The sequence below is a fragment of the Coregonus clupeaformis genome, chromosome 17, assembly GCF_020615455.1.
Source record: "Coregonus clupeaformis isolate EN_2021a chromosome 17, ASM2061545v1, whole genome shotgun sequence".
NCBI classification, from domain to species: domain Eukaryota; kingdom Metazoa; phylum Chordata; class Actinopteri; order Salmoniformes; family Salmonidae; genus Coregonus; species Coregonus clupeaformis.
Window position 1 is genome coordinate 68,909,299 of NC_059208.1, and position 27,285 is coordinate 68,936,583.

At 44.5% G+C, this 27,285-nt stretch overlaps 1 protein-coding gene across 7 annotated transcripts in view; it reads left to right on the forward strand.

Moving 5' to 3' along the window:
- Positions 1 to 13,915, forward strand: part of LOC121586940 (histone deacetylase 9-B) — a 154,972-nt gene extending 141,057 nt beyond the window's left edge. For all 7 annotated transcript variants that reach the window (XM_045226472.1, XM_045226473.1, XM_045226474.1 and 4 more), the window contains 6 exons: positions 2,841 to 2,972; positions 4,848 to 4,963; positions 8,292 to 8,417; positions 9,821 to 10,007; positions 10,323 to 10,540; positions 12,977 to 13,915. In XM_045226472.1, the coding sequence (XP_045082407.1) occupies positions 2,841 to 2,972; positions 4,848 to 4,963; positions 8,292 to 8,417; positions 9,821 to 10,007; positions 10,323 to 10,540; positions 12,977 to 13,360 (1,163 nt within the window). In that variant the 3' untranslated portion in view covers positions 13,361 to 13,915. The remainder of the gene's footprint in view (positions 1 to 2,840; positions 2,973 to 4,847; positions 4,964 to 8,291; positions 8,418 to 9,820; positions 10,008 to 10,322; positions 10,541 to 12,976) is intronic.
- The last annotated feature ends 13,370 nt before the right edge of the window (positions 13,916 to 27,285 follow it).

The following is a 27,285-nucleotide window of genomic DNA, read 5'->3' on the forward strand; positions in this document are numbered from 1 at the left end:
GTGACAAAGTCTGTCCGTCTCCCGCCGCGCCGCTGTCTGGCGTTCCCGTGGTGACGGAGCGGTTGGGATGCGGGCGCTTGGTGCTTGGTGGCAGCGAGTGGAGCGGTGGTAAAAATAGAAAGCAATCAGGGCAGCGGGGCATGAAGCGGATTCATGAAGACTCCCTGCAGCGTTTTCTCTCCCTCTCTATCTATCTATCTATCTATCTATCTATCTATCTATCTATCTATCTATCTATCTATCTATCTCTCTCTCTCTCTCTCTCTCTCTCTCTCTCTCTCTCTCTCTCTCTCTCTCTCTCTCTCTCTCTCTCTCTCTCTCTCTCTCTCTCTCTCTCTCTCTCTGTCTCTGTCTCTGTCTCTGTCTCTGTCTCTGTCTCTGTCTCTGTCTCTGTCTCTTTCTCTCTCTCTCCCTTTATCTCTCTCTCTCTCTCTCTCTCTCTCTCTCTCTCTCCCTCTATCTCCCGCTCTCTTTCTCTCCCTCCATCTATCTCTCTCTCTTCCTTTCTTCCTCTCTTGCTCTCTTTCAGTACCCCTCGCTCTTTCCCCGTCAATGGACGAGGAAAGAGAGGGGCTGGTGCTGCTGTATTTGACAGGACTCTCAAAATAGAAGCATCTGGCCCTGTCCTGTACCCCCTCCTCTCGTCTCCCTTGTGCAACATCACGTCGTATGGCCGCATCACAAAAACAACCCTTCTCAATAATTTATCTCAAGGAAAGGCTAAATAGTTATTGTATAATACTGAGATGGCCGTTTATGTAACTTTGTGCTCCATCCTCCTCCTACAGCAATAGTAGGTTGACCTCTGTGTTGATCTGAACGTGAGTAGTGTTAAAGTGTGAGTGGAGGGCGATTTCAGGGCTTGAGAGAGAGAAAGAGAGAGAGAGAGAGAGAGAGAGAGAGAGAGAGAGAGAGAGAGAGAGAGAGAGAGAGAGAGAGAGAGAGAGAGAGAGAGAGAGAGAGAGAGAGAGAGAGAGAGAGAGAGAGAGAGAGAGAGAGAGAGAGAGAGAGAGAGAGAGAGAGAGAGAGAGAGAGAGAGAGAGAGAGAGAGGTCTCAGAGCCTGGGCCATGGATGCATCCCAAATAGCACCCTCAGTATTCCTTATTAAGGCCGTAGGGCTCTGGTCAAAATTAGTGCACTAAATAGGGAATAGGATGCCATTTGGGACAAAGTGTGAGTGGAGCTGGGCTGAGCTGGCCTGCTGACTGACTCTGTCTCCTCAGGGCTTGACAGGATCTCATCATCATCACCATCACCACGCCTCAACAACACTCAGACAAACAACAACCCATAGTCATATAAACACACTCAGTGGCAGTCTGTACTGTGTGATGCTAGATAGATATTTGACTGAGATATTTACTTTTTATTTCCGATAGTAGGAGCTGATCGTTTGGCTTGGTTACACAGACTTCAATTCATGTTATTTCTCATGTTGCCTTCTCCTTGGTAGCCGACCAGTAGTCACTCTCTCAACTTCTCTACTCTCCGTCACTACTTGACTTTCTTCATATTTCTCTCAAACAGAAGCTGTCCATTAGGACTTCATCTAAAAGTGGGTCTGGATTAGTTTAGCCTCGGACACGTTGTCGAGTGACTTGGGAGTGTGTGTGTGTTTGGGGTGCTATCTCTGGTTTGCATTAGGAGTGTGGGGATGGTGTGGGGAACGTAGCTGAAACATCTGCCATGTTTTTGTGTTAGTTTAACTGCTGCTACTGTATCAGGCTGTGGTCACCAGGGCAGCAGGTAGCGACCACTTCACTTAGAGAGACCCTGTGTGTTGCTCAACCTAATTTCGACCAGATGAGGTGGAAATGGGCCCAATCTGGACTCAGAATGTTCTCTCTGAAATGAAATGGTGTCATCTGGTTGAAGGGAAACCACCAGAACTGTGTCTGTACTTCTTCCATGTTTAAAAGTATTACAACTTTGACAGGAGTACTATTATAACCTTGCTGAGTTGTTCCCCATTTTTACAACTGTGTTTAAAGATACGGAGAGTATGTGTAATTCTGTCCTGGTCTATAATGTATCAAAACCATCTTTGAATCCTGTCAAGCGTGAGCTACAGTACGGCATAAATCTCCCTCCCACTGGTAAACCTTTCTTTGAGGGAACTCAAGCTGATTGGTGGCTGTCTTCTGTTAGTGACAGTGGCCACCAACACCAACCACTACAGCCATATAAATAGATATAGTAAATGGAGTATACTACTAAGGACTTGATGAACCATACTAAACCATACTCTCTCTCTCTCTCTCTCTCTCTCTCTCTCTCTCTCTCTCTCTCTCTCTCTCCTCCTCCAGCCTCAGTCTTACTAAACCTCTCTCTCTCTCTCCTCTCCTCTCTCTCTCTCTCTCTCTCTCTCTCTCTCTCTCTCTCTCTCTCTCTCTCTCTCCTCCTCCAGCCTCAGTCTTACTAAACCTCTCTCTCTATCTCCTCACTCTATCTCTCCTCTCTCTCTCTCTCTCCTCTCCTCTCCTCTCTCTCTCTCTCTCTCTCTCTCTCTCTCTCTCTCTCTCTCTCTCTCTCTCTCTCTCTCTCTCTCTCTCTCTCTCTCTCTCTCTCTCTCCTCCTCCTTCAGCCTGAGAGTCTTACTGAACTGTCCTCTCTCTCTCTCTCTCTCTCTCTCTCTCTCTCTCTCTCTCTCTCTCTCTCTCTCTCTCTCTGTCTCTCTCTCTCACTCTCTCAATTAAATTCAATTTAAGGGCTTTATTGGCATGGGAAACGTGTTAACATTGCCAAAGCAACTCTCTTTCTCTCTCTCTCTCTCTCCCTCCTCCAGCCTGAGTCTTACTAAACCATCCCCTCTCTCCCTCCTCTCTCTGTCCTCCTCCAGCCTCAGAGCCCAACTTGAAGGTGAAGTCTAGACTGAAGCAGAAGGTAGCAGAGAGGAGGAGTAGTCCACTGCTGAAGAGGAAAGACAGCAACGTCATGACCCCCTACAAGAAGAGGGCCCTGGAAATGATGGGTACGAATCACAAAATAAATGACTAAATTAATGTCATTTTAAGACTTGTTGTTGATTGAGCCACCTTTTTATATTGTAGAAATTAGTATGTTCTAATTAAAAAGAGGCATTTTGCCAACACATACAGTAGGTAAGCAGGTCTGCTGTGGAATAACTCTGTAATGACAGAGACAGCTGACAGAGATCACTGTGATGGTGCAGCCATAAGGACACTTTATGGTGTTATGAGCTTGTATCCCTGTCGATCCTTTATCTCTGTCACCTGTCCTCTTCACAGACTCTACAGCCACTAACATTATCCCTGTCCACTTCACAGACTCTACAGCCACTAACATTATCCCTGTCATCTCTACAGACTCTACAGCCACTAACATTATCCCTGTCCACTTCACAGACTCTACAGCCACTAACATTATCCCTGTCATCTCTACAGACTCTACAGCCACTAACATTATCCCTGTCCTCTTCACAGACTCTACAGCCACTAACATGATCCCTGTCCTCTTCACAGACTCTACAGCCACTAACATGATCCCTGTCCTCTTCACAGACTCTACAGCCACTAACATTATCCCTGTCCTCTTCACAGACTCTACAGCCGCTAACATGATCTCTGTCCTCTTCACAGACTCTACAGCCACTAACATTATCCCTGTCCTCTTCACAGACTCTACAGCCACTAACATTATCCCTGTCCTCTCTACAGACTCTACAGCCACTAACATTATCCCTGTCCTCTTCACAGACTCCACAGCCACTAACATTATCCCTGTCCTCTTCACAGACTCTACAGCCACTAACATTATCCCTGTCCTCTTCACAGACTCTACAGCCACTAACATTATCCCTGTCCTCTTCACAGACTCTACAGCCACTAACTTTATCCCTGTCCTCTCTACAGACTCTACAGCCACTAACATTATCCCTGTCCTCTCTACAGACTCTACAGCCACTAACAGTCTCTATCTCTGTCCTCTCTACAGACTCTACAGCCACTAACAGTCTCTATCTCTGTCCTCTCTACAGAATCTACAGCCACTAACATTATCCCTGTCCTCTCTACAGACTCTACAGCCACTAACATTATCCCTGTCCTCTCTACAGACTCTACAGCCACTAACATTATCCCTGTCCTCTTCACAGACTCTACAGCCACTAACATTATCCCTGTCCTCTCTACAGACTCTACAGCCACTAACATTATCCCTGTCCTCTTCACAGACTCTACAGCCACTAACATTATCCCTGTCCTCTTCACAGACTCTACAGCCACTAACATTATCCCTGTCCTCTCTACAGACTCTACAGCCACTAACAGTCTCTATCTCTGTCCTCTCTACAGACTCTACAGCCACTAACAGTCTCTATCTCTGTCCTCTCTACAGAATCTACAGCCACTAACATTATCCCTGTCCTCTCTACAGACTCTACAGCCACTAACATTATCCCTGTCCTCTCTACAGACTCTACAGCCACTAACATTATCCCTGTCCTCTTCACAGACTCTACAGCCACTAACATTATCCCTGTCCTCTCTACAGACTCTACAGCCACTAACAGTCTCTATCTCTGTCCTCTCTACAGACTCTACAGCCACTAACATTATCCCTGTCCTCTTCACAAACTCTACAGCCACTAACATTATCCCTGTCCTCTTCACAGACTCTACAGCCACTAACATTATCCCTGTCCTCTCTACAGACTCTACAGCCACTAACAGTCTCTATTACCTGTCCTCTTCACAGACTCTACAGCCACTAACAGTCTCTATTACCTGTCCTCTTCACAGACTCTACAGCCACTAACAGTCTCTATCTCTGTCCTCTCTACAGACTCTACAGCCACTAACAGTCTATATCTCTGTCCTCTCTACAGACTCTACAGCCACTAACAGTGCCCCAGGCTCAGGACCCAGCTCTCCCGTCGGAGCCTCCAGCGCCCTGGGGGCCGAGAACGGGCCCTCCTCTCTCCCCACCACCACAAAAACTGAGGTACGGACCCAGACCATCAATCAATCCATTTTATTTTATAAAGCCCTTTTTACATCAGCAGTTGTCACAAAGTGCTTTACAGTGACCTGGCCTAAACCCCTAAGAGCAACCAAAGCAGAAGCTAAAGCACAGTAGCCAGACCCACTCGTATTTCTCCTCCACACACTACAGTGACTTTTAATTGATTCAAGTGGGTTCAAGATAAATAATTTGAATGGTGAAAATCTAACTTCTTAAGTCATGTCTCACACGGGGTGTTTGTCTGCCTGCCTGTGTGTGTGTGTGTTCAGCTATGAAAACAGCCAGTTGTCCCCTCCGTCTGTCTATAACCGTTCAGTCTGTCACAGTCCAGTAGAAATAAAGAGACACAGCTCTCCCATAATGTCTACATACGTAATACCCACCTGCTTTACTAAAACGACTTGTTTCTTTCTACTTACTATTTATTTTCCTTTTTCTTTTTCTTCTTGTTTTTTTTAAATATTTTTTTATAAAGGGTGACATGCAAAGCATTTGCATATCCATGGCATGAACTCTTAAGGTGAGGCAATATTGGCAGCAGTATTTTCGTTTTCAATCTCTATAAATTCTCAGAGCAGAAACCATCTTGGATCACTGTGTGTTTCCCTACTGTTTTGTGGTAAAGAATTTATCCTCCAGTATCTCGAATCACAATTTTCACACCCCTTGAATTTTTTCCTTGCTCAACACGTATCGTGCAAGCTATTTAGCTACTCTCTACGCTAACAAAGAATCCAAATATTCAAATAAATAAAATGAATCCAAAAACAATCCAAAAACTGTCTAAAAGAATCCAAGCTAAGCGTTCTGTTGGTGTGTCATAGGATATCTGTCACTGAGCTGCCTGACTACAGCCCTGTCTGTGAGTTCTTCCCTTCCTTCTGAGGCGTTCCCCACAAGATTCATGACTCAGTGACTAGCCGAGGGCAGGGGCTCTCCTAGGACCTCAGCCTCACAAAACACTGCATTATAGCGGGTGGCAGATATGATACATCTCCGAACCATATTTAACAGAGCAGCTGTGTTTTCTTTAACCAGCGATGTTTACTCTCTCAGGGACCTCCAGTGACATAGAGAGGGGAGTAACAGGCCTGCCATTGGGTAGGAGGGGGGACCGTGGAGCTTAATTGATATCCCAGGCGCTGGTAGCCAAAGACACCCACCCACATGCTAACAACATAAACACACAGGATTGCTATTGTATCGGCCCAAAGCTGAGACTCTTTCTCTCATGAAAATCACTGTGGTGGGACTGTTAGTGGGGGCTAACTGGCGGGGGCTAACCGAAGGCCTCATGCCTGTTGCAAAAGCAAGTCATGTTTGTGCACCGTTACATTAGGTATCCTTTTTCAGAGGGAACGGGTCCCTGGGGTGGAATACAGGCCGGATATCCCTGTACAGGTCACTGAATACTAGAGGGGGTTGGAAGGATAAACACGGCCCTTCCAGAACCACATGCTGCTAGGCTTCTCTGCTGGCCCTGCTGGGTACAGGAAGCATGCCCCAGCTACACTGATGTTCTCTGGGAGAAAGAATAGCCTGAGGAGGGTGGGGCCTGTGGCTGGAGGACTGGAGGACCAGGGACGGGGTACAGGGGTCTTTGGAAGAGAAGGGTAGTTTGTGGTGGATGGGGGGGATGTGATGCTAAACGATACCTGATCATGTTGTCTTCAGAGATATCCTACATTTGATGACACACTTTTAAGTGTCTCTCCTTTACATGGGCGGTGTGTTCAATAGGCCGATATGGGCGACGCACTGCCAAACGGGAAAAGGAAGGGATTTTTTTTCTAATCAATTATATCACGGCAACAGTAGTTCAGTGTTCACGTCTGATCTGCCAGCCACTAAATGTCCAATCAGGCTAAAGTCGTGCTTCAAATGTCCCCGCCCGTTTTGGGGCGATTTCAGTCAGGTTGAAAATCGCCCAGAAGTCTCTCATAGCCTCTAATGTAAAATATTTTTTTTTCAAATTTCAGAGCTTTCAATACAATCTCTATGGGTTTCTGAGGGCTTGCACTTACGCGCTTTCGTCATACGTAACGTAACCATGAACGTAACTAAGAAAATAGCGGGTAGCAGCATCAATCAATTCACGTACTACTGTCAAGATGGCTATAGCGTTCAGTGCAACTCGATTGTCTCTTTGAAAGAAGTTCACATCAAAGAGACAACCACAAAGTGCAGGAGCGCTTTTTTGAGTTCCTTCCCATCTCGGAATTAACCTCAGTCTCAATCGCCAGTGTGCTTTTGGAGAGACTGAACGGTCTTTTGCCGACGACGTGAAAGTCAAACTCATTGCGCAAGCTTACGATGGAGCCAGTGTGATGAGGCGAGAGAAGGCAAAAGGTGCGTGAGCATTTCAAGAATGGCCATTACGTGCATTGCTATGCGCATCAGCTGAATTTGATCATGCAGCAAGCTAAAAAGTAACTAGTAAACTAGTCCTCAGCATGCCTGATTTCAATGAGAAAGTCATTGACCGCTTTGCTGCATTGAAAGAGAGAAGAGAACAGTTTCAGTACAAGTAATGTAGCCTCTCTCTCTCTTTGTCCCTCCCTGTCTGTCTCTTTAACACACACACGCCCAAATCAGTTCACAGTTGATGTTGTTTAAAATAGTTATTTTTCATTTAAAAAAAAGTAAACAATTTTTTTACAAATCTATACAATTGGCCAGAATATGGTTGTTCATATTTACAAAGCCATACAGATAGCTGTGTTTACCTTTTCTAGAAATTATTTTCAAATTCTGTTTTCAGGCAAAATGTCTATCACTGTTCATTTTCACAAATATATACAAGAGGGCAGAATATGGAAGTCTATAAAAATTTCTTATTACCAATAACTTGCATCAATGTTTTCAGTAGCCTCTATCAAAAGCTCCTGCTTGCTCAGGTGCACATATTTCCAATTCAACCATGAGGCCTTTTTGAAGCAAGTAATGTGTATATCAGTATTGACTTATATGCTGCCCCTGTCTTCATGTTGTTGCTGGACATATCTTTTTTAAAATGTGTGTAGGTCACCTAAATCATCAGAAAAATTGCCCCCCCTGAGAATTTTTTCAGGAGCCGCCACTGCTCCTTTATATCATCCGTCAGTAAAAGCTCTTTCTGCTGTACTGCTGGGAGCCGGAACCTTCTCCGTCAGAGTGCATTAACATTTATTACAGCGCTCTTGTTGATCTTTGAAATGTTCCATAGTCAGATTTTCTAAATCTCTCTCTCTCTCTCTCTCTCTCTCTCTCTCTCTCTCTCTCTCTCGCATTCTCTATCTCTCCCTCTCTCTCTTTCCTGTAATTTCAGCGCTGGCCATCACAGCCCAGGTTATTCCGTCCAGAGGGCTCCATGTCCAACCTTCTGAGCTTGTACACGTCTCCCTCCTTACCAAACATCACCCTGGGCCTCTCCGCCACCTCCTCCCAGATCAGTGTGAGTACCACTAGCCACCATGACCTGATCCTGGCTAGCTAGTACAACCAGCCACCATGACCTGATCCTGGTTAGCTAGTACAACCAGCTAGCATGACCTGATCCTGGTTAGCTAGTACAACCAGCCACCATGACCTGATCCTGGTTAGCTAGTACAACCAGCCACCATGACCTGATCCTGGCTAGCTAGTACAACCAGCGACCATGACCTGATCCTGGCTAGCTAGTACAACCAGCCACCATGACCTGATCCTGGCTAGCTAGTACAACCAGCCACCATGACCTGATCCTGGCTAGCTAGTACAACCAGCTACCATGACCTGATCCTGGTTAGCTAGTACAACCAGCCACCATGACCTGGTCCTGATCCTGGATAGCTAGTACAAGCAGCCACCATGACCTGATCCTGGCTAACTAGTACAACCAGCTACCATGACCTGTTCCTGGTTAGCTAGTACAACCAGCCACCATGACCTGGTCCTGATCCTGGATAGCTAGTACAAGCAGCCACCATGACCTGATCCTGGCTAGCTAGTACAACCAGCCACCATGACCTGATCCTGGCTAGCTAGTTCAACCAGCCACCATGACCTGATCCTGGTTAGCTAGCTGGCTAGCTTTTACACCTTCTCTCAAACACAGGCTATTAGAGAGAGGATTTCTCATTTGTTATGTAGATAGATATCAACTAGTCTTTACTTTGTAGAACAACATTCTGTAACACTTTCAATTGAACCACTTTTGTAATACATAGCCAGGTGGTTCAAATTAAGTTTCACCTGACAATTTCCTAGATTCTTAGATAACAAAGTCAGGTTTTCCCTGAAAAACAAAGGGAAGTGTAGTCTGAGAGACGTTCTCTGCCTGGTATGGCTGTTGAAAGACTTGGCATCAGTGGCTGTCAGGATTATACATATGGCAGCAGGACAGCGACCTTTAACCCCAGATTATTTTATTCCCCTTAGATAAATATTGTTGTTAAGAGTCTGGTGTCAGGCTTCCTCTTATCTCTCTCTATGACCTCATTAATCACAGCTTTTTAAAACGTCCCAGCGGCCTGCTGCCCGCTGCCCACCCGCTCGAGTACAGCTAGCTCCAGTCCAGATAAGGGCCAAAGCAGTGCATGATACATCACTTTTAGCTCCCTGACACATTCCTTACATTGAGACCTGTCTGGTACATCAGCTGGATAGAAAGAGTGTAACCATTTGAAGAAGTGATTGTCGAAAACAAAATTATTTCAAGTGTTGCTGCCCAATAATGCAGAAAAAAACCTGATTGCACAAAATGACAAAAAAAATGAAAACGTAATAGAATGCATAGAGCCACCATTATATTCTGAGAACTTTGGTCCCCAGTTCTAATTCTAAGCCCCTGCTCTGTGTGTCTCTGTGTTCTCCCAGGCTGCCATTGGGCTGAAGGAGAAGACTGGGGAGGTCAGGCATGGTTTACCAGGGCAGCTCCTGGGGCCTGTGCCCATGCCCACAGTGACCTCCATGGAGACCAAGGTGTCCCCCAGCCATCAGGCCCTGCTCCAACACCTCCTCCAGAAGGAACAGATGAGACGGCAGAAGATCCTCTCCTCCTCTGGTGAGTCCTTATCCTTACACTGAGACAGACTTAAACCTAGATGTAGGGCCCGTTTCCCGGACATTGATTAAGCCTAGTCTTGGACTAAAAAGCATACTCAATGGAATATCACAGTGGAACTTTTTGTCCAAGACTACAGTCTGACCAGGTTACTAGGCTATATAATTACACCACTTTGAATGGGAGAGATATTGAATTATTAAATATTGCTTATAATTAGTTGAAGAAGTGGTCATAAAGATCATTAATTAAATTAGTTGGAATTACTGTAGATTTAGAAAGTAGAATCTTAGTGCCGCCGTCTCGCCCCTCCAGGTCAAGGCTCCATGCCCGCCCACCCCCACTCCCCCCTGGCCATGAAGGACAGGCCCTCCGCCAACAGCAGGCCCAAGTTGCCCAAGCACCGGCCCCTGAACCGGACCCAGTCAGCCCCTCTGCCCCAGAGCACCCTGGCTCAGCTGGTCATCCAGCAGCAACACCAGCACTTCCTGGAGAAGCAGAAACAGTACCAACAGCAGATCCACATCAATAAGGTAAGAAACAGTACCAGCAGCAGATCCTTTATTCATAAAGCCTCTCAGAGTAGGAGTGCGTATCTAGGATCAGGTCCCCCCTGTCGTTCATTATGATCTAAAAAACAAAACTGATCCACATCAATAAGGTAACTGGACTGACCTTTACTGTACTTTTGCTGTACACTAAAATCCCCAGAGAGTAACTTGACCCCAAATCGGCTGTAAATAATACATGCAACATATACATTGAAATCACCAGAGAGGATTGGTTGACTCAAGGTGGCTCATGGTGGAATATGCCGATGTGATTCCTGCCACTGACAGTTAGAGACCCACTGGGCACAGACGTCAATTCAACGAATATTCCACGTTATTACATTGAAATGACGTGGAAACAACGTTGATTCAACAAGTGTGTGCCCAGTGAGGAGTTTAATTTAATTGGTTTATACACACATATTCCGAGGCTATATTTAGCCTCATCAAAGTATCTGTGGTAGCTGCTTTGTGTTTACAGAGCCCTTCCACCCAGCTCAGTCTCCCTGTGCTATTTCTGCTAAGTAAACAAGTTGAGCCTGACTTCAAATAGGGGAAGAAATGCTTCCCAAAGCACTAATTCTGTTATCATAGCTTAAGGCATCAGTGGCATTCGCATGCAAACCCTGTGAAATTCAATTCAGCCAAGTTCAAATGATGGAAAAAAGGCCCCAGAATACATGCTTTTGTTCCTCTGTGGCAATATTTGTGTTTCTGTGAGCAGGCCGTGGTGACCTCGCCATTGGCAGAGCGCAATTATTCAGCAACAGGAAGTGAGTGGATGAGGTGGTGGACAGACAGAGAGACAGACAGAGAGACACAGTGAAAGGCAGCATTGTGTTGCTCTCACACTTATCCGTCCCAATGCACTAGCCCTCAAACAGCCATGGGAATCGGAGAGCTACAAGACGTGCAACTCTCACTTAAAACTAACAAGGAAGGAGGGCCTCAAAGGTCCCCTAACTACACAGTTTAAGTCCCGCCAGTCAAACTTTTTAATGATGCCATATGCTGTTTAAAACACTTCCTTGGTTCGGATTGTAGTCCCTCGCAATCAATATACAAATTTAAAAAGAATGCAGTGACTCAAATTAGGTTTTGCATTATTTGTAGCTATGCGCAAGCATTCCTTGAGCTTGAAGGTGTATTTGATTGACCGGAGGAAGGGGTAGATGGTTATCTAAACAAATAACCCTAGCTACTGTATTGCCCCTGCTGTGAGCACTCAGGTCAATGACAGTAGATCCTTTAGACCAAAGCACCTCTCTCACTAAGAGGAGGTTATAAATGTCCACTAATCAGGGATGAGCTCTGTGTTTATTTAGAAGGCTCTTAGCCATTGGCCCAATTAATTTACAGCAGTAGCAGTAACAGTAGTAATAGTAGCAGTAGTAGTAGTAGCAGTAGCAATAGTAGCAGTAGTAGCGGTAGTAGTAGTAGCAGTAGTAGCAGTAGTATTAGTAGTAGTAGTAGTAGTAGTAGTGGTAGCAGTAGTAGCAGTAGTAGTAGTAGTAGTAGTGGTAGTAGTAGTAGTAGTAGTGGTAGCAGTAGTAGTAGTAGTGGTAGTAGTAGTAGTAGCAGCAGTAGCAGTAGTAGTAGTAGTAGTGGTAGCAATAGTAATAGTAGTAGCAGTAGTAGTAGTAGTTGTGGTAGCAATAGTAATAGCAGTAGCAGTAGCAGTAGCAGCAGCAGCAGTAGAAGTAGTAGCGTTAGCGTTAGCGGCAGTGGTAACAGTAGCAGTAGTAGCGTTAGCATTAGCGGTAGTGGTAACAGTAGCAGCAGTAGCAATAGTGCTAGCAGTAGCAGCACCAGGTAGGAATAACAGTAGCACTATGGACTATGGCGCAGGATTGTTTTGCAAGGTTGGCATTTTGTAAGGTTTTACCTGCAACAATAGGGGCCACTAATCACTAATGGACATTTACAAGAGCTTAGAGAGGATGGTTTAAAAAGAGGGAGGTTTAAAAAGCGTTGCCTAATACCAAGATAAAGAGGCTAATTCTCTGCCGGAGAGATATTTATACCAGGCCTACATTCTTAAGCCAAAGTGTTTGCGCTATCTTACCAGCTGTCAAGGGTTAAGGTGTTTAAGTGATTGCTCCACTTTCTGTTGTCTAACAAATAAAGCTTGAATAGATGTTGAGACATGAAAACCCGTAGCGGCGCCTCATAGTGCTGTCTGGGGCATGCTCTTGAGGAGCCAGCACCAGCAACTGCATTCTCTGTGTAGCCTTATTTATGGGGAAATTAAGTGTTATGTTGGATGAATTTGACTTGTGCTGCTTTGCACAGAACACTCTACTCTCTACTGGCTAGGTCAAACTCATAATAAAACGTAATGATGAATTGTGAAATAATCATTCATCTGTCTGTTGAGCATTAGAACTAAATCACCTCTGATGCTGTACCTCTCTGCAGCTGCTGTCCAAGTCCATCGAGCAGCTCCGTCAGCCCAGCTCCCTGGTCAACCCACACCTGCAGGAGTCAGAGGAGGAGGAGGAGGACAACACTCGGAGAATGGAGGATGAGAGGATGGACATGCAGGAGGACAGGATGCCCCCTGGTGGCGTGATCCAGAAACACACCCTGAGCTCCAGCAGCAGCAGTGGCAGCAACGGCTCTCTCGGGGAGCTGTCCTCCATCGTAGAGGCCCACCACCGCCTGGGGGTCATAAAGGTCAAAGAGGAGCCAATCGACAGCGAGGACGAATCCCTGTCCCTGTCCAATCAGAGCCTAGCGGCGGAGCAGAGTTCCTCACTCCACCAGGTCAAAGGTCAGCTGGTGATAAGAGCTATGATCTGAGAGGGGGGCAGAAGATGAAGGAGGTCACACACTGCGACATTCAGAGACACACACATACACACACACAAACACACACACACACTGCAGCCAACACACACACAGAGCCGACTAGGACTCCCCAGGCAGTCCTCTCCCTGCCCTGAGATGTGACGCTGTCTCAGTGAAGTGCAGCCGCACCCCAAACCCCCCACCGGACTGACTCTCTGTTTGTGAACTTTGTGAAGTGATCTGTAATGTAAAGTATGTTTCAACGTGCTGTATATAACATGAAGAGAAGATTTACTAGAAGAATGCTCCTTCTTTTTTTACTTCTAAGGAACTGCTTTGATTGTTTTCAGGTTCTGCTCAACTGACAGAATGTAATATGTATGTATACACTAGATTTAGCATAAGAGAAGATTCTAGAAGGGAGGGAAAGTTTAACCGTTGTACAGTTTATGAATGCCATTTCATGTTCCCATATTGTAACGTTTATGCCATCAATTCACTTACACTTTGACTTGCTGACTGCTGTTATTGTTTTATTCAAAAAGAAAAGTAAAACTTCATATTCTCCGTCGTTGTCCAAAAAGCTGTGATGTTCTGTGTTCAGTGGTCTCTGAAAATGAAATGAAAATAAGGAAGCATGCTCATGTCTGCATGAGAGAAAATGTATTGTTCAACCTTAACACAACACAGCACACCCTTAGGACTGGATGGATAGCTGGATAGATGTATAGATGGATGGAGGGATAGATGATGGATGGATGGATAGATGGATGGATGGTGCAGGCAGTCAGCTACATCAGACCCTAGGACCGGGTCTCCTTCTCAAATGGGCATCCCATAGGCCTCTGGTTAAAAGTAGTGTGCTATATAGGGAATAGGGTGCAATTTGGGACACATCCCAGGTCTAGGAGACAGCCCCACGTCCTGATTTGCCAGGGTCCTGTGTTGAGCTGCTCATCCTCTTCCTCCTCCTCTTCATCCCCTCTGGGTCCAAATCAAAGCTCAGCCAGGTTCCTGCCCAGCTTTCAGCAGAGGAATCACTGATGAGAGAGAGAGAGAGAGAGAGAGAGAGAGAGAGAGAGAGAGAGAGAGAGAGAGAGAGAGAGAGAGAGAGAGAGAGAGAGAGAGAGAGAGAGAGAGAGAGAGAGAGAGAGAGAGAGAGAGAGAGAGAGAGAGAGAGAGAGAGAGAGAGAAAGAGAGAGAGAGAGAGACGGGCAGGAAATGCCTTCTAGAAGCCAGGAGTCGGAATGATTCATGTGTGCAGGAATGTTAGGGGAGAGGAGGACCCAGGGTTGTAGGAGTCCAAGGGGCCAGGCTTGAGAATTGATTTACTGTCATGGCAAATTACAAAGTGAGTGGGGATATGGTTAAGGTAGACCCTTTTTTAAAGGGAATCGCCTCCTTCGTACTCCCCAGTGACATGCTTACCTCCACACGCAGGTTTGATGTTACTTCAATAAAAACAAACGGGATGGGACCTCGCTCCTTCTCCCCAACCCCCACCCCTGAATCCCTCTTGAAAGTGCCCAATGCAACATGTAGATTCTCGTCTTAAAGTGGTGAATCAATGTATTGTACTGTCAATGTGTAAAATGTTAGTATGGGGTTCTGTGTTGGAGTTCCTGTGAAAGACAAACTCTGTCTGTCTGTCTGTCTGTCTCATCCTGTACATTCAGCTCAACCCATTCTAATGTTTCTAGTGTAAAAATCACTTTCAATCAGAACAATGTCGGTCTTGTTCCCTTGCTTCTTTGATTTGGTTGTAACGGGGCCCCTTCTCTACCCGTGGGGGGTCCCTGGATTCTGTTCATAGCTGTTTGCGTTTGTTCTCTTTTTTTCTGCCTTGTGGTACAAACCTTTCTTTTATAAAATAAAGATAATTCCCCTACTGTGCAACTTTCTGGTTTTTGTAGATTATTTGTGTTTCTAACAGCCCATTTGGGATGTCATACAACTAACTAGGATAACCTCAAACTCTTATTTCTGTGATATACATACTCTTCACTTGTTTGAGTCTGTTGGCCCTGTGTAGCTCAGTTGGTAGAGCATGGCACTTGCAACGCCAGGGTTGTGGGTTTGTTTCCCACGGGGGGCCAGTATGAAAAAAAAATGTATGCACTCACTAACTGTAAATCGCTTTGGATAAGAGCGTCTGCTAAATTACTAAAATGTAAATGTAAAATGTCTATAGTTCTGACATAGATTTTCATTTTTCACATTCAAGACCCAACACAAGACTATGTTCATGTTATTGTATATCTCAGATGTCTCCCACTAAACTAAACCATTAGCCCACTTTCCCACACTCAGTCATATAACCCACTAAACACAGGCCAGCTCTTCATTTCTCTGGGATCTGTGTAACCCTTTAAAGGAGAGCTTAAGAGGCTTTCTAAGCAGCTCTTTGATGTGAGCTGAGAGGCTCCTAGCAGCAGCATTACAGCAGTCAAGATAAGGTGAGGCTCGGAGAGGTCGATATGTATGACTTGCACTGATACTTTTAAACTGAGCTTAAGCAATTTCACAGCCAGACTTAGTTCGTTCTGGGACTGGTAAGACTTCGTATATTTCACACCACACGCAATGATGACAATAGGAAAGAGACCCTTGAGTAGCCTTCTGCAATTTAAGGTAGCCTGTTTGAGATGGTTGTTTTTTAGTCTCAAGTGACAATTTTGTTGCCTAAGTAACGGCTGCAAATTTAGCAAACATTGGTCAACCATTTTGTTTATCCTTCTTTAAGTTTTTAGCATTCTTCCCTCAAAGCTTCCAGATACCTCTTCAGGAACATTCACAAATGTGTAATGTTACCTTACATTGGGAAGTATTCAGAGTCAAATTAAACCTTGATTCTTTTTTAAGTTGATGCCATCTGTCTTGGGGCCTCTTGCCCTTGGGGTTTTAAATGAGCTGTTACAAAGGCAGAACAAATAATGGAGTCCCCATCTATCTGCACCAGCCCTCCCCAAGGTGCCCACAGACCCAGTTGTAAAAGCAAACAAGCATTTTTAAAGGGTGGCCAAGCAGGGGAGGAAGCAGGGGAGGAAGCACACTTTAACTCCTCACGAGTTAAAGTGTGCAGTGGGGGTCTTCATAAGGAGAGCATAGTGTGCTGTAAAGGTTGGGATGTTGCGTGTGTACAGTTTGTGTGTGTCTGTGTGTGTGTCTCTCTGTGTGTGTGTCTTTGTGTGTGTCTGTGTGTGTGTCTCTCTGTGTGTGTGTCTGTGTGTCTGTGTCTGTGTGTGTGTCTGTGTCTCTGTGTGTGTGTGTGTGTGTGTGTGTGTGTGTGTGTGTCTGTGTCTGTGTCTGTGTGTGTCTGTGTGTATGTGATAGATGAGGATACACTTCCTGTCAATTAATCTCACTCAAAGCAGTTTGTGTATGTGTGTGGGTCTCTCTGTGTGTGTGTATATGTGTGTGTCTGTGTCTGTGTGTGTGTCTGTGTGTGTGTGTGTCTCTCTGTGTGTGTGTGTGTGTGTGCTGTCTGTCTGTGTGTCTGTGTGTGTGTCTGTGTGTCTCTGTGTGTGTGTGTGTGTGTGTGTGTGTGTGTGTGTGTGTGTGTGTCTATGTCTGTGTGTGTGTGTGTGTCTGTGTGCATGTGATAGATGATGATACACTTCCTGTCAATTAATCTCTCCCAAAGCACCTCAAATTCTCTGAATTTGGTCCCTATTACATCCCAAATGACACCCTATTCCCTATATAGTGCACTACTTTTGACCAAGCCCATAAATTCAGTAGTACACTATATAGGGCCGGAGTTTACAAACCTTTTGGGGCCGGGGTCCACTTTTGTGATAGCAAATTAATCAGAACTCAAGTGAGATAAAAATACCATACAAGGAGTTTTACTTTGAATTCGGCAGTGCATGGCCGGACGAACCAAGTCTTGGGCCCTGGGAAGGAACATTTTAAAGGCCTGCCTTTTGGCATCATAGAGAACATTTTGTCGTTTTCAAGCAAATTTTGTCACGCACAGAGATTTTTTTTTACTGCTTTAAAGATAATATCCTGCAATTCTACACATTTTTCCAATAGGCAGAGAGAGACGTTGCGGTTTTAAAACTTCAATTAAAGTGCATTTATGTATAAGAAAAATTTATAATTGGTGGAGGACTGTCGATACCAATATCCCCGTGAGCCTTCCAGGCCCATGTTGCCCAGGGTTAAGAACATAAATTGTAGATTCATAATATTATATTGTATTGTATTGCACCCTCTAAACTTATTCCACGGATCCCTTGGCCAAAATTGGTTTCATCTGTTGTTGTTAGTACTATTCATTAAAAAAAATATATGTAAAACAATATGCACTGCTCCAAAAAATAAAGGGAACACTTAAACAACACAATGTAACTCCAAGTCAATCACACTTCTGTGAAATCAAACTGTCCACTTAGGAAGCAACACTGATTGACAATAAATGTCACATGCTGTTGTGCAAATGGAATAGACAACAGGTGGAAATTATAGGCAATTAGCAAGACACCCCCAATAAAGGACTGGTTTTGCAGGTGGTGACCACAGACCACTTCTCAGTTCCTATGCTTCCTGGCTGATGTTTTGGTCACTTTTGAATGCTGGCAGTGCTTTCACTCTAGTATAGCATGAGACGGAGTCTACAACCCACACAAGTGGCTCAGGTAGTGCAGCTCATCCAGGATGGCACATCAATGCGAGCTGTGGCAAGAAGGTTTGCTGTGTCTGTCAGCGTAGTGTCCAGAGCATGGAGGCGCTACCAGGAGACAGGCCAGTACATCAGGAGACGTGGAGGAGGCCGTAGGAGGGCAACAACCCAGCAGCAGGACTGCTACCTCCGCCTTTGTGCAAGCAGGAGTAGGAGGAGCACTGCCAGAGCCCTGCAAAATGACCTCCAGCAGGCCACAAATGTGCATGTGTCTGCTCAAACGGTCAGAAACAGACTCCATGAGGGTGGTATGAGGGCCCGACGTCCACAGGTGGGTGTTGTGCTTACAGCCCAACACCGTGCAGGACGTTTGGCATTTGCCAGAGAACACCAAGATTGGCAAATTCGCCACTGGCGCCCTGTGCTCTTAACAGATGAAAGCAGGTTCACACTGAGCACATGTGACAGACGTGACAGAGTCTGGAGACGCCGTGGAGAACATTCTGCTGCCTGCAACATCCTCCAGCATTGGCGGTGGGTCAGTCATGGTGTGGGGTGGCATTTCTTTGGGGGGCCGCACAGCCCTCCATGTGCTCGCCAGAGGTAGCCTGACTGCCATTAGGTACCGAGATGAGATCCTCAGACCCCTTGTGAGACCATATGCTGGTGCGGTTGGCCCTGGGTTCCTCCTAATGCAATACAATGCTAGACCTCATGTGGCTGGAGTGTGTCAGCAGTTCCTGCAAGAGGAAGGCATTGATGCTATGGACTGGCCCGCCCGTTCCCCATACCTGAATCCAATTGAGCACATCTGGGACATCATGTCTCGCTCCATCCACCAACGCCACGTTGCACCACAGACTGTCCAGGAGTTGGCGGATGCTTTAGTCCAGGTCTGGGAGGAGATCCCTCAGGAGATCCCTCAGGAGCTCCTGAGTGGCGCAGTGGTCTAAGGCACTGCATCGCAGTGCTAACTGTGCCACTAGAGATCCTGGTTCGAATCCAGCCTCTGTCGCAGCCGGCCGCGACCGGGAGACTCATGGGCGGCGCACAATTGGCCCAGCGTTGTCCAGGGTAGGGGAGGGAATGGCCGGCAGGGATGTAGCTCAGTTGATAGAGCATGGCGTTTGCAACCCCAGGGTTGTGGGTTCGTTTCCCATGGGGGGCCAGTATAAAAAAATATATATAAAATATGTATTCACTAACTGTAAGTCGCTCTGGATAAGAGCGTCTGCTAAATGACAAAAATGTAAAATGAGACCATCCGCCACCTCATCAGGAGCATGCCCAGGCGTTGTAGGGAGGTCATACAGGCATGTGGAGGCCACACACACTACTGAGCCTCATTTTGACTTGTTTTAAGGACATTACATCAAAGTTGGATCAGCCTGTAGTGTGGTTTTCCACTTTAATTTTGAGGGTGACTCCAAATCCAGACCTCCATGGGTTGATCAATTTGATTTCCATTGATAATTTTTGTGTGATTTTGTTGTCAGCACATTCAACTATGTAAAGAAAAAAGTATTTCATAAGATCATTTCATTCATTCAGATCTAGGATGTGTTATTTTAGTGTTCCCTTTATTTTTTGAGCAGTGTATATATATTTAGTATATATTTTGAGATCTAGCTGCAGTTCCCCCACTTTGAGAACCCCTGATATAGGGAATAGGGTGCCATTTGGGACAAAGCCCCTGTCTGTGCTGAGGTAGGCCTAAATGATGAGCTGGAAGGTTCCTATGATGAGTCCTGCCTCCTGGGTCTCCGGCGCAGGATATTGGACGTCGCCTGGCTGGGAGCAGAGAAAAGCAGGATAGCCTGAGGTCCAGTTGTCAGGACTGTAGTGGACTACAACACTACTGTCATTCTCTCTCTCTCTCTCTCTCTCTCTCTCTCTCTCTCTCGCCTCTCTCTCTCTCTCTCTCTCTCTCTCTCTCTCTCTCTCTCTCTCTCTCTCTCTCTCTCTCTCTCTCTCTCTCTGTCTCTCTAGCCCTGTTTATACCTGGTTCTAACATGCAGCCTTTGTCCTGATACTGTCCACATTCTGATTGTGCCCACATTTTTAGACAGGTGTAGACGATTAAAAGACGCATTGTGATCTGATTGTGATCAGATCTTATAAGTGTAAACGGATAAGATCAGGACAAGATCAGGGCGAAGGATGCATGTTAACAGGGCTTCTGTCTCTCTGTCTGTCTCTCTCCCTCTCTCGCTCTCTCTCTCTCTCTCTCTCTCTCTCTCTCTCTCTCTCTCTCTCTCTCTCTCTCTCTGTCTCTCTCGCTATCTTTCTTTCTTTCTTTCTTTCTTTCTTTCTTTCTTTCTTTCTTTCTTTCTTTCTTTCTTTCTTTTTTCTTCTTCTCTCTCTCTCTCTCTCTCTCTCTCACACTGTCTCTCTGCCTACTCTCTCTCTCTCTCTCTCTCTCTCTCTCTCTCTCTCTCTCTCTCTCTCTCTCTCTCTGTCTCTCTCTCTCTCTGTCTCTCTGTCTCTCTGTCTCTCTGTCTCTCGCTCTCTCTCTATTTCTCTCTCTCTCTCTCTCAATTCAATTCAATTTCAATTTAAGGGCTTTATTGGCATGGGAAACGTATGTTAACTTTGCCAAAGCAAGTGAAGTAGATAGTAAATAAAAGTGAAAAGAAAACAATAAATATTATCAGTAAACATTACACTCAGAAGTTCCAAAAGAATAAAGACATTTCACATGTAATATTATGTCTATATACAGTGTTGTAACAACGTGCAAATAGTTAAAGTACAAATGGGAAAATAAATAAACATAAATATGGGTTGTATTTACAATGGTGTTTGTTCTTCACTGGTTGCCCTTTTCTTGTGGCAACAGGTCACAAATCTTGCTGCTGTGATGGCACACTGTGGCTTTTCACCCAGTAGATAAGGGAATTTATCAAAATTGGGTTTGTTTTCGAATTCTTTTTGGATCTCTGTAATCTGAGGGAAATATGTGTCTCTAATATGGTCATACATTTGGCAGGAGGTTAGGAAGTGCAGCTCAGTTTCCACCTCATTTTGTGGGCATTGTGCACATAGCCTGTCTTCTCTTGAGAGCCAGGTCTGCCTACGGCGGCCTTTCTCAATAGCAAGGCTATGCTCACTGAGTCTGTACATAGTCAAAGCTTTCCTTAAGTTTGGGTCAGTCACAGTGGTCAGGTATTCTGCCACTGTGTACACTCTGTTTAGGGCCAAATAGCATTCTAGTTTGCTCTGTTTTTTGTTCATTCTTTCCAATGTGTCAAGTAATTCTCTTTTTGTTTTCTCATGATTTGATTGGGTCTAATTGTGTTGTTGTTGTTTCTCTCTCTCTCTCTCTCTCTCTCTCTCTCTCTCTCTCTCTCTCTCTCTCTCTCTCTCTCTCTCTCTCTCTCTCTTTCTCTCTGTCCATCTTTCTTCTCATTATCAATCAGTTTTAATATTACCTTACTGTAATTTCCTTTCATTCACTCATAGCAAAAGTTCATTTCCTTGCTTATTTTTGGCAAAGTACTAAGGACTGTTTTAGCTAACTGTGTGAAAACATACGGTAAAACATTGGCCCCTGCATAAAAACTTTTTGGAACCAAGTTCCTTGTGTCAGTTTGTTAGAAAAGATGATCGAACAGAGGCTGAGACTCAGGTGGACTTCAGTTCATTTGGTTAGCTTGGGTTTTGTTAAAAGCAACTAGATGACGCATGATTGCCACACAACAGTACCAGTTCATATAACTGTCTATGTTTTCACTGATGTCATGCTAGCGACAGCATAAAGTTGGCTATGTTTTCACTGGTGTCATGCTAACGACAGCATAAAGTTGCCTATGTTTTCACTGGTGTCATGCTAGCGCCAGCATTAAGTTGCCTATGTTTTCACTGGTGTCATGCTAGCGCCAGCATTAAGTTGCCTATGTTTTCACTGATGTCATGCTAGCGACAGCATAAAAAATAAAAAATAAAAATTACATTATTTAGCAGACGCTCTTATCCAGGGCAATTAGGGTTAAGTGCCTTGCTTAAGGGCACATCGACAGATTTTTCACCTAGTCGGCTCGGGGATTAGAACCAGCGACCTTTCGGTTACTGGCACAACGCTCTTACCCACTAAGCTACTTGCCTATGTTTTCACTGGTGTCATGCTAGCGCCAGCATTAAGTTGCCTATGTTTTCACTGGTGTCATGCTAGCGCTAGCATTAAGTTGCCTATGTTTTCACTGATGTCATGCTAGCGCCAGCATTAAGTTGCCTATGTTTTCACTGATGTCATGCTAGCGCCAGCATTAAGTTGGCTGTTCGGTGAAGAGTTTAAAGTAAACACAGTGTGTTTCTATTTCGAGAACCTCACTAAAACCCTGTTTATTATTCTAATTAGTTTGATCAAACCCTGTGCTATTTCAAAGCCACTTGCACAGCTGAATGGAAGTAGATTAATATTTGGCCCAGCGTTGTCCAGGGTAGGGGAGGGAATGGCCGGCAGGGATGTAGCTCAGTTGATAGAGCATGGCGTTTGCAACCCCAGGGTTGTGGGTTCGTTTCCCATGGGGGGCCAGTATAAAAAAATATATATAAAATATGTATTCACTAACTGTAAGTCGCTCTGGATAAGAGCGTCTGCTAAATGACAAAAATGTAAAATGAGACCATCCGCCACCTCATCAGGAGCATGCCCAGGCGTTGTAGGGAGGTCATACAGGCATGTGGAGGCCACACACACTACTGAGCCTCATTTTGACTTGTTTTAAGGACATTACATCAAAGTTGGATCAGCCTGTAGTGTGGTTTTCCACTTTAATTTTGAGGGTGACTCCAAATCCAGACCTCCATGGGTTGATCAATTTGATTTCCATTGATAATTTTTGTGTGATTTTGTTGTCAGCACATTCAACTATGTAAAGAAAAAAGTATTTCATAAGATCATTTCATTCATTCAGATCTAGGATGTGTTATTTTAGTGTTCCCTTTATTTTTTGAGCAGTGTATATATATTTAGTATATATTTTGAGATCTAGCTGCAGTTCCCCCACTTTGAGAACCCCTGATATAGGGAATAGGGTGCCATTTGGGACAAAGCCCCTGTCTGTGCTGAGGTAGGCCTAAATGATGAGCTGGAAGGTTCCTATGATGAGTCCTGCCTCCTGGGTCTCCGGCAGCAGGATATTGGACGTCGCCTGGCTGGGAGCAGAGAAAAGCAGGATAGCCTGAGGTCCAGTTGTCAGGACTGTAGTGGACTACAACACTACTGTCATTCTCTCTCTCTCTCTCTCTCTCTCTCTCTCTCTCTCTCTCTCTCTCTCTCTCTCTCTCTCTCTCTCTCTCTCTCTCTCTCTCTCTCTCTCTCTCTCTCTCTCTCTCTCTCTCTCTCTCTCTCTCTCTCTCTCTCTGTCTCTCTAGCCCTGTTTATACCTGGTTCTAACATGCAGCCTTTGTCCTGATACTGTCCACATTCTGATTGTGCCCACATTTTTAGACAGGTGTAGACGATTAAAAGACGCATTGTGATCTGATTGTGATCAGATCTTATAAGTGTAAACGGATAAGATCAGGACAAGATCAGGGCGAAGGATGCATGTTAACAGGGCTTCTGTCTCTCTGTCTGTCTCTCTCCCTCTCTCGTTCTCTCTCTCTCTCTCTCTCTCTCTCTCTCTCTCTCTCTCTCTCTCTCTCTCTCTCTCTCTCTCTGTCTCTCTCGCTATCTTTCTTTCTTTCTTTCTTTCTTTCTTTCTTTCTTTCTTTCTTTCTTTCTTTCTTTCTTTCTTTCTTTCTTTCTTTCTTTCTTTCTTTCTCTCTCTCTCTCTCTCTCTCTCTCACACTGTCTCTCTGCCTATCTCTCTCTCTCTCTCTCTCTCTCTCTCTCTCTCTCTCTCTCTCTCTCTCTCTCTCTCTCTCTCTCTCTCTGTCTCTCTCTCTCTCTGTCTCTCTGTCTCTCTGTCTCTCTGTCTCTCGCTCTCTCTCTATTTCTCTCTCTCTCTCTCTCAATTCAATTCAATTTCAATTTAAGGGCTTTATTGGCATGGGAAACGTATGTTAACTTTGCCAAAGCAAGTGAAGTAGATAGTAAATAAAAGTGAAAAGAAAACAATAAATATTATCAGTAAACATTACACTCAGAAGTTCCAAAAGAATAAAGACATTTCACATGTAATATTATGTCTATATACAGTGTTGTAACAACGTGCAAATAGTTAAAGTACAAATGGGAAAATAAATAAACATAAATATGGGTTGTATTTACAATGGTGTTTGTTCTTCACTGGTTGCCCTTTTCTTGTGGCAACAGGTCACAAATCTTGCTGCTGTGATGGCACACTGTGGCTTTTCACCCAGTAGATAAGGGAATTTATCAAAATTGGGTTTGTTTTGAATTCTTTTTGGATCTCTGTAATCTGAGGGAAATATGTGTCTCTAATATGGTCATACATTTGGCGGAGGTTAGGAAGTGCAGCTCAGTTTCCACCTCATTTTGTGGGCATTGTGCACATAGCCTGTCTTCTCTTGAGAGCCAGGTCTGCCTACGGCGGCCTTTCTCAATAGCAAGGCTATGCTCACTGAGTCTGTACATAGTCAAAGCTTTCCTTAAGTTTGGGTCAGTCACAGTGGTCAGGTATTCTGCCACTGTGTACACTCTGTTTAGGGCCAAATAGCATTCTAGTTTGCTCTGTTTTTTTGTTCATTCTTTCCAATGTGTCAAGTAATTCTCTTTTTGTTTTCTCATGATTTGATTGGGTCTAATTGTGTTGTTGTTGTTCTCTCTCTCTCTCTCTCTCTCTCTCTCTCTCTCTCTCTCTCTCTCTCTCTCTCTCTCTCTCTCTCTCTCTCTCTCTTTCTCTCTGTCCATCTTTCTTCTCATTATCAATCAGTTTTAATATTACCTTACTGTAATTTCCTTTCATTCACTCATAGCAAAAGTTCATTTCCTTGCTTATTTTTGGCAAAGTACTAAGGACTGTTTTAGCTAACTGTGTGAAAACATACGGTAAAACATTGGCCCCTGCATAAAAACTTTTTGGAACCAAGTTCCTTGTGTCAGTTTGTTGGAAAAGATGATCGAACAGAGGCTGAGACTCAGGTGGACTTCAGTTCATTTGGTTAGCTTAGGGTTTTGTTAAAAGCAACTAGATGACGCACGATTGCCACACAACAGTACCAGTTCATATAACTGTCTATGTTTTCACTGATGTCATGCTAAGCGACAGCATAAAGTTGGCTATGTTTTCACTGGTGTCATGCTAACGACAGCATAAAGTTGCCTATGTTTTCACTGGTGTCATGCTAGCGCCAGCATTAAGTTGCCTATGTTTTCACTGGTGTCATGCTAGCGCCAGCATTAAGTTGCCTATGTTTTCACTGATGTCATGCTAGCGACAGCATAAAAAATAAAAAATAAAAATTACATTATTTAGCAGACGCTCTTATCCAGGGCAATTAGGGTTAAGTGCCTTGCTTAAGGGCACATCGACAGATTTTTCACCTAGTCGGCTCGGGGATTAGAACCAGCGACCTTTCGGTTACTGGCACAACGCTCTTACCCACTAAGCTACTTGCCTATGTTTTCACTGGTGTCATGCTAGCGCCAGCATTAAGTTGCCTATGTTTTCACTGGTGTCATGCTAGCGCTAGCATTAAGTTGCCTATGTTTTCACTGATGTCATGCTAGCGCCAGCATTAAGTTGCCTATGTTTTCACTGATGTCATGCTAGCGCCAGCATTACGTTTGGCTGTTCGGTGAAGAGTTTAAAGTAAACACAGTGTGTTTCTATTTCGAGAACCTCACTAAAACCCTGTTTATTATTCTAATTAGTTTGATCAAACCCTGTGCTATTTCAAAGCCACTTGCACAGCTGAATGGGAAGTAGATTAATAGCGCGGCACAGCATTGACATTTTCCAGATTCGTGTGGAGTGAGGGGATTTTTGCGATGCTGGCATCCACTTGGAAGCCATAATAAAAGCGGGCTGTTTTTCTTTCCATTTGCTCGTGCCAATGCTGGAGGTGTGGGACACTGACAGTACAGCAGACACCACTGGCAGCAAATAAAGTAGACACTGTGTTTGTCTGCTAGCTAGTGTCAAAAAGACCACCTCCAACTTTAAAGACAGAGTGCTCTGGCAGACTGGGGACTGACTGTAGTAGACTAATTTATGTTGGAGGCCTCTGTGTGCCCAGTTCTCCAGGGTTTGGGCTGAGGTTATTTTCACAAGACTGTCAAACCAAATGTACTCGCAGTACCGTCCAATTGTTGAAGTTTGTTCCAAGTTGGCTGGGCCTGATGGCCTGTCTATGAGATTGACTGAGCTTTGTTTGGTCCAGTGGGGCTGGTGGGCATGACGTCATTGGAGACAAACTGTCATTTAATATATGATGAGATATGTAATATGGGGTGAAGAAAATAAATCAAAAGCTTCTCCATTTTTGAATACCTATTCAAACTACATTTAGTTATGTTTATGTACTTTGCAACTAATGCAATTTTGGGACATGATTTTCTGTAATTTCAACAAATACAGCTGTGGATCTTTTCAACCCAAATCATCCTGAAAGACCACCATCACTACAAGAAGTAACTACTGGTCTTCCTCTCACATGAACCAGTGGTCTTCTCTTCTCTTCTCTTCTCTTCTCTTCTCTTCTCTTCTCTTCTCTTCTCTTCTCTTCTCTTCTCTTCTCTTCTCTTCTCTTCTCTTCTCTTCTCTTCTCTTCTCTTCTTCTTCTTCTTCTTCTTCTCCTCTCTTCTCTTCTTCTTCTTCTTCTTCTTCTTCTTCTTCTTCTTCTTCTTCTTCTTCTTCTTCTTCTTCTTCTTCTTCTTCTTCTTCTTCTTCTTCTTCTTCTTCTTCTCCTCTCTTCTTCTTCTTCTTCTTCTTCTTCTTCTTCTTCTCTTCTCTTCTCTTCTCTTCTCTTCTCTTCTCTTCTCTTCTCTTCTCTTCTCTTCTTCTCTTCTTGTCTTCTCTTCTTCTCTTCTTCTTCTCTTCTCTTCTCTTCTTCTTCTTCTTCTTCTTCTTCTTCTTCTTCTTCTCTTCTCTTCTCTTCTTCTTCTCCTCTCTTTTTCTTCTTCTTCTTCTTCTTCTTCTTCTTCTTCTTCTTCTTCTTCTTCTTCTTCTTCTTCTTCTCTCTTTTCTTCTTCTCTTCTTCTTCTTCTCCTCTCTTCTTCTTCTTCTTCTTCTTCTTCTTCTTCTTCTTCTTCTTCTTCTTCTTCTTCTTCTTCTTCTTCTTCTTCTTCTTCTTCTTCTTCTTCTTCTTCTTCTTCTTCTTCCTCTTCTCTTCTTCTCTTCTTCTTCTCTTCTCTTCGTCTCTCCTCTTCTCTTCTCGTCTCTTCTCTTCTCTTCTCTTC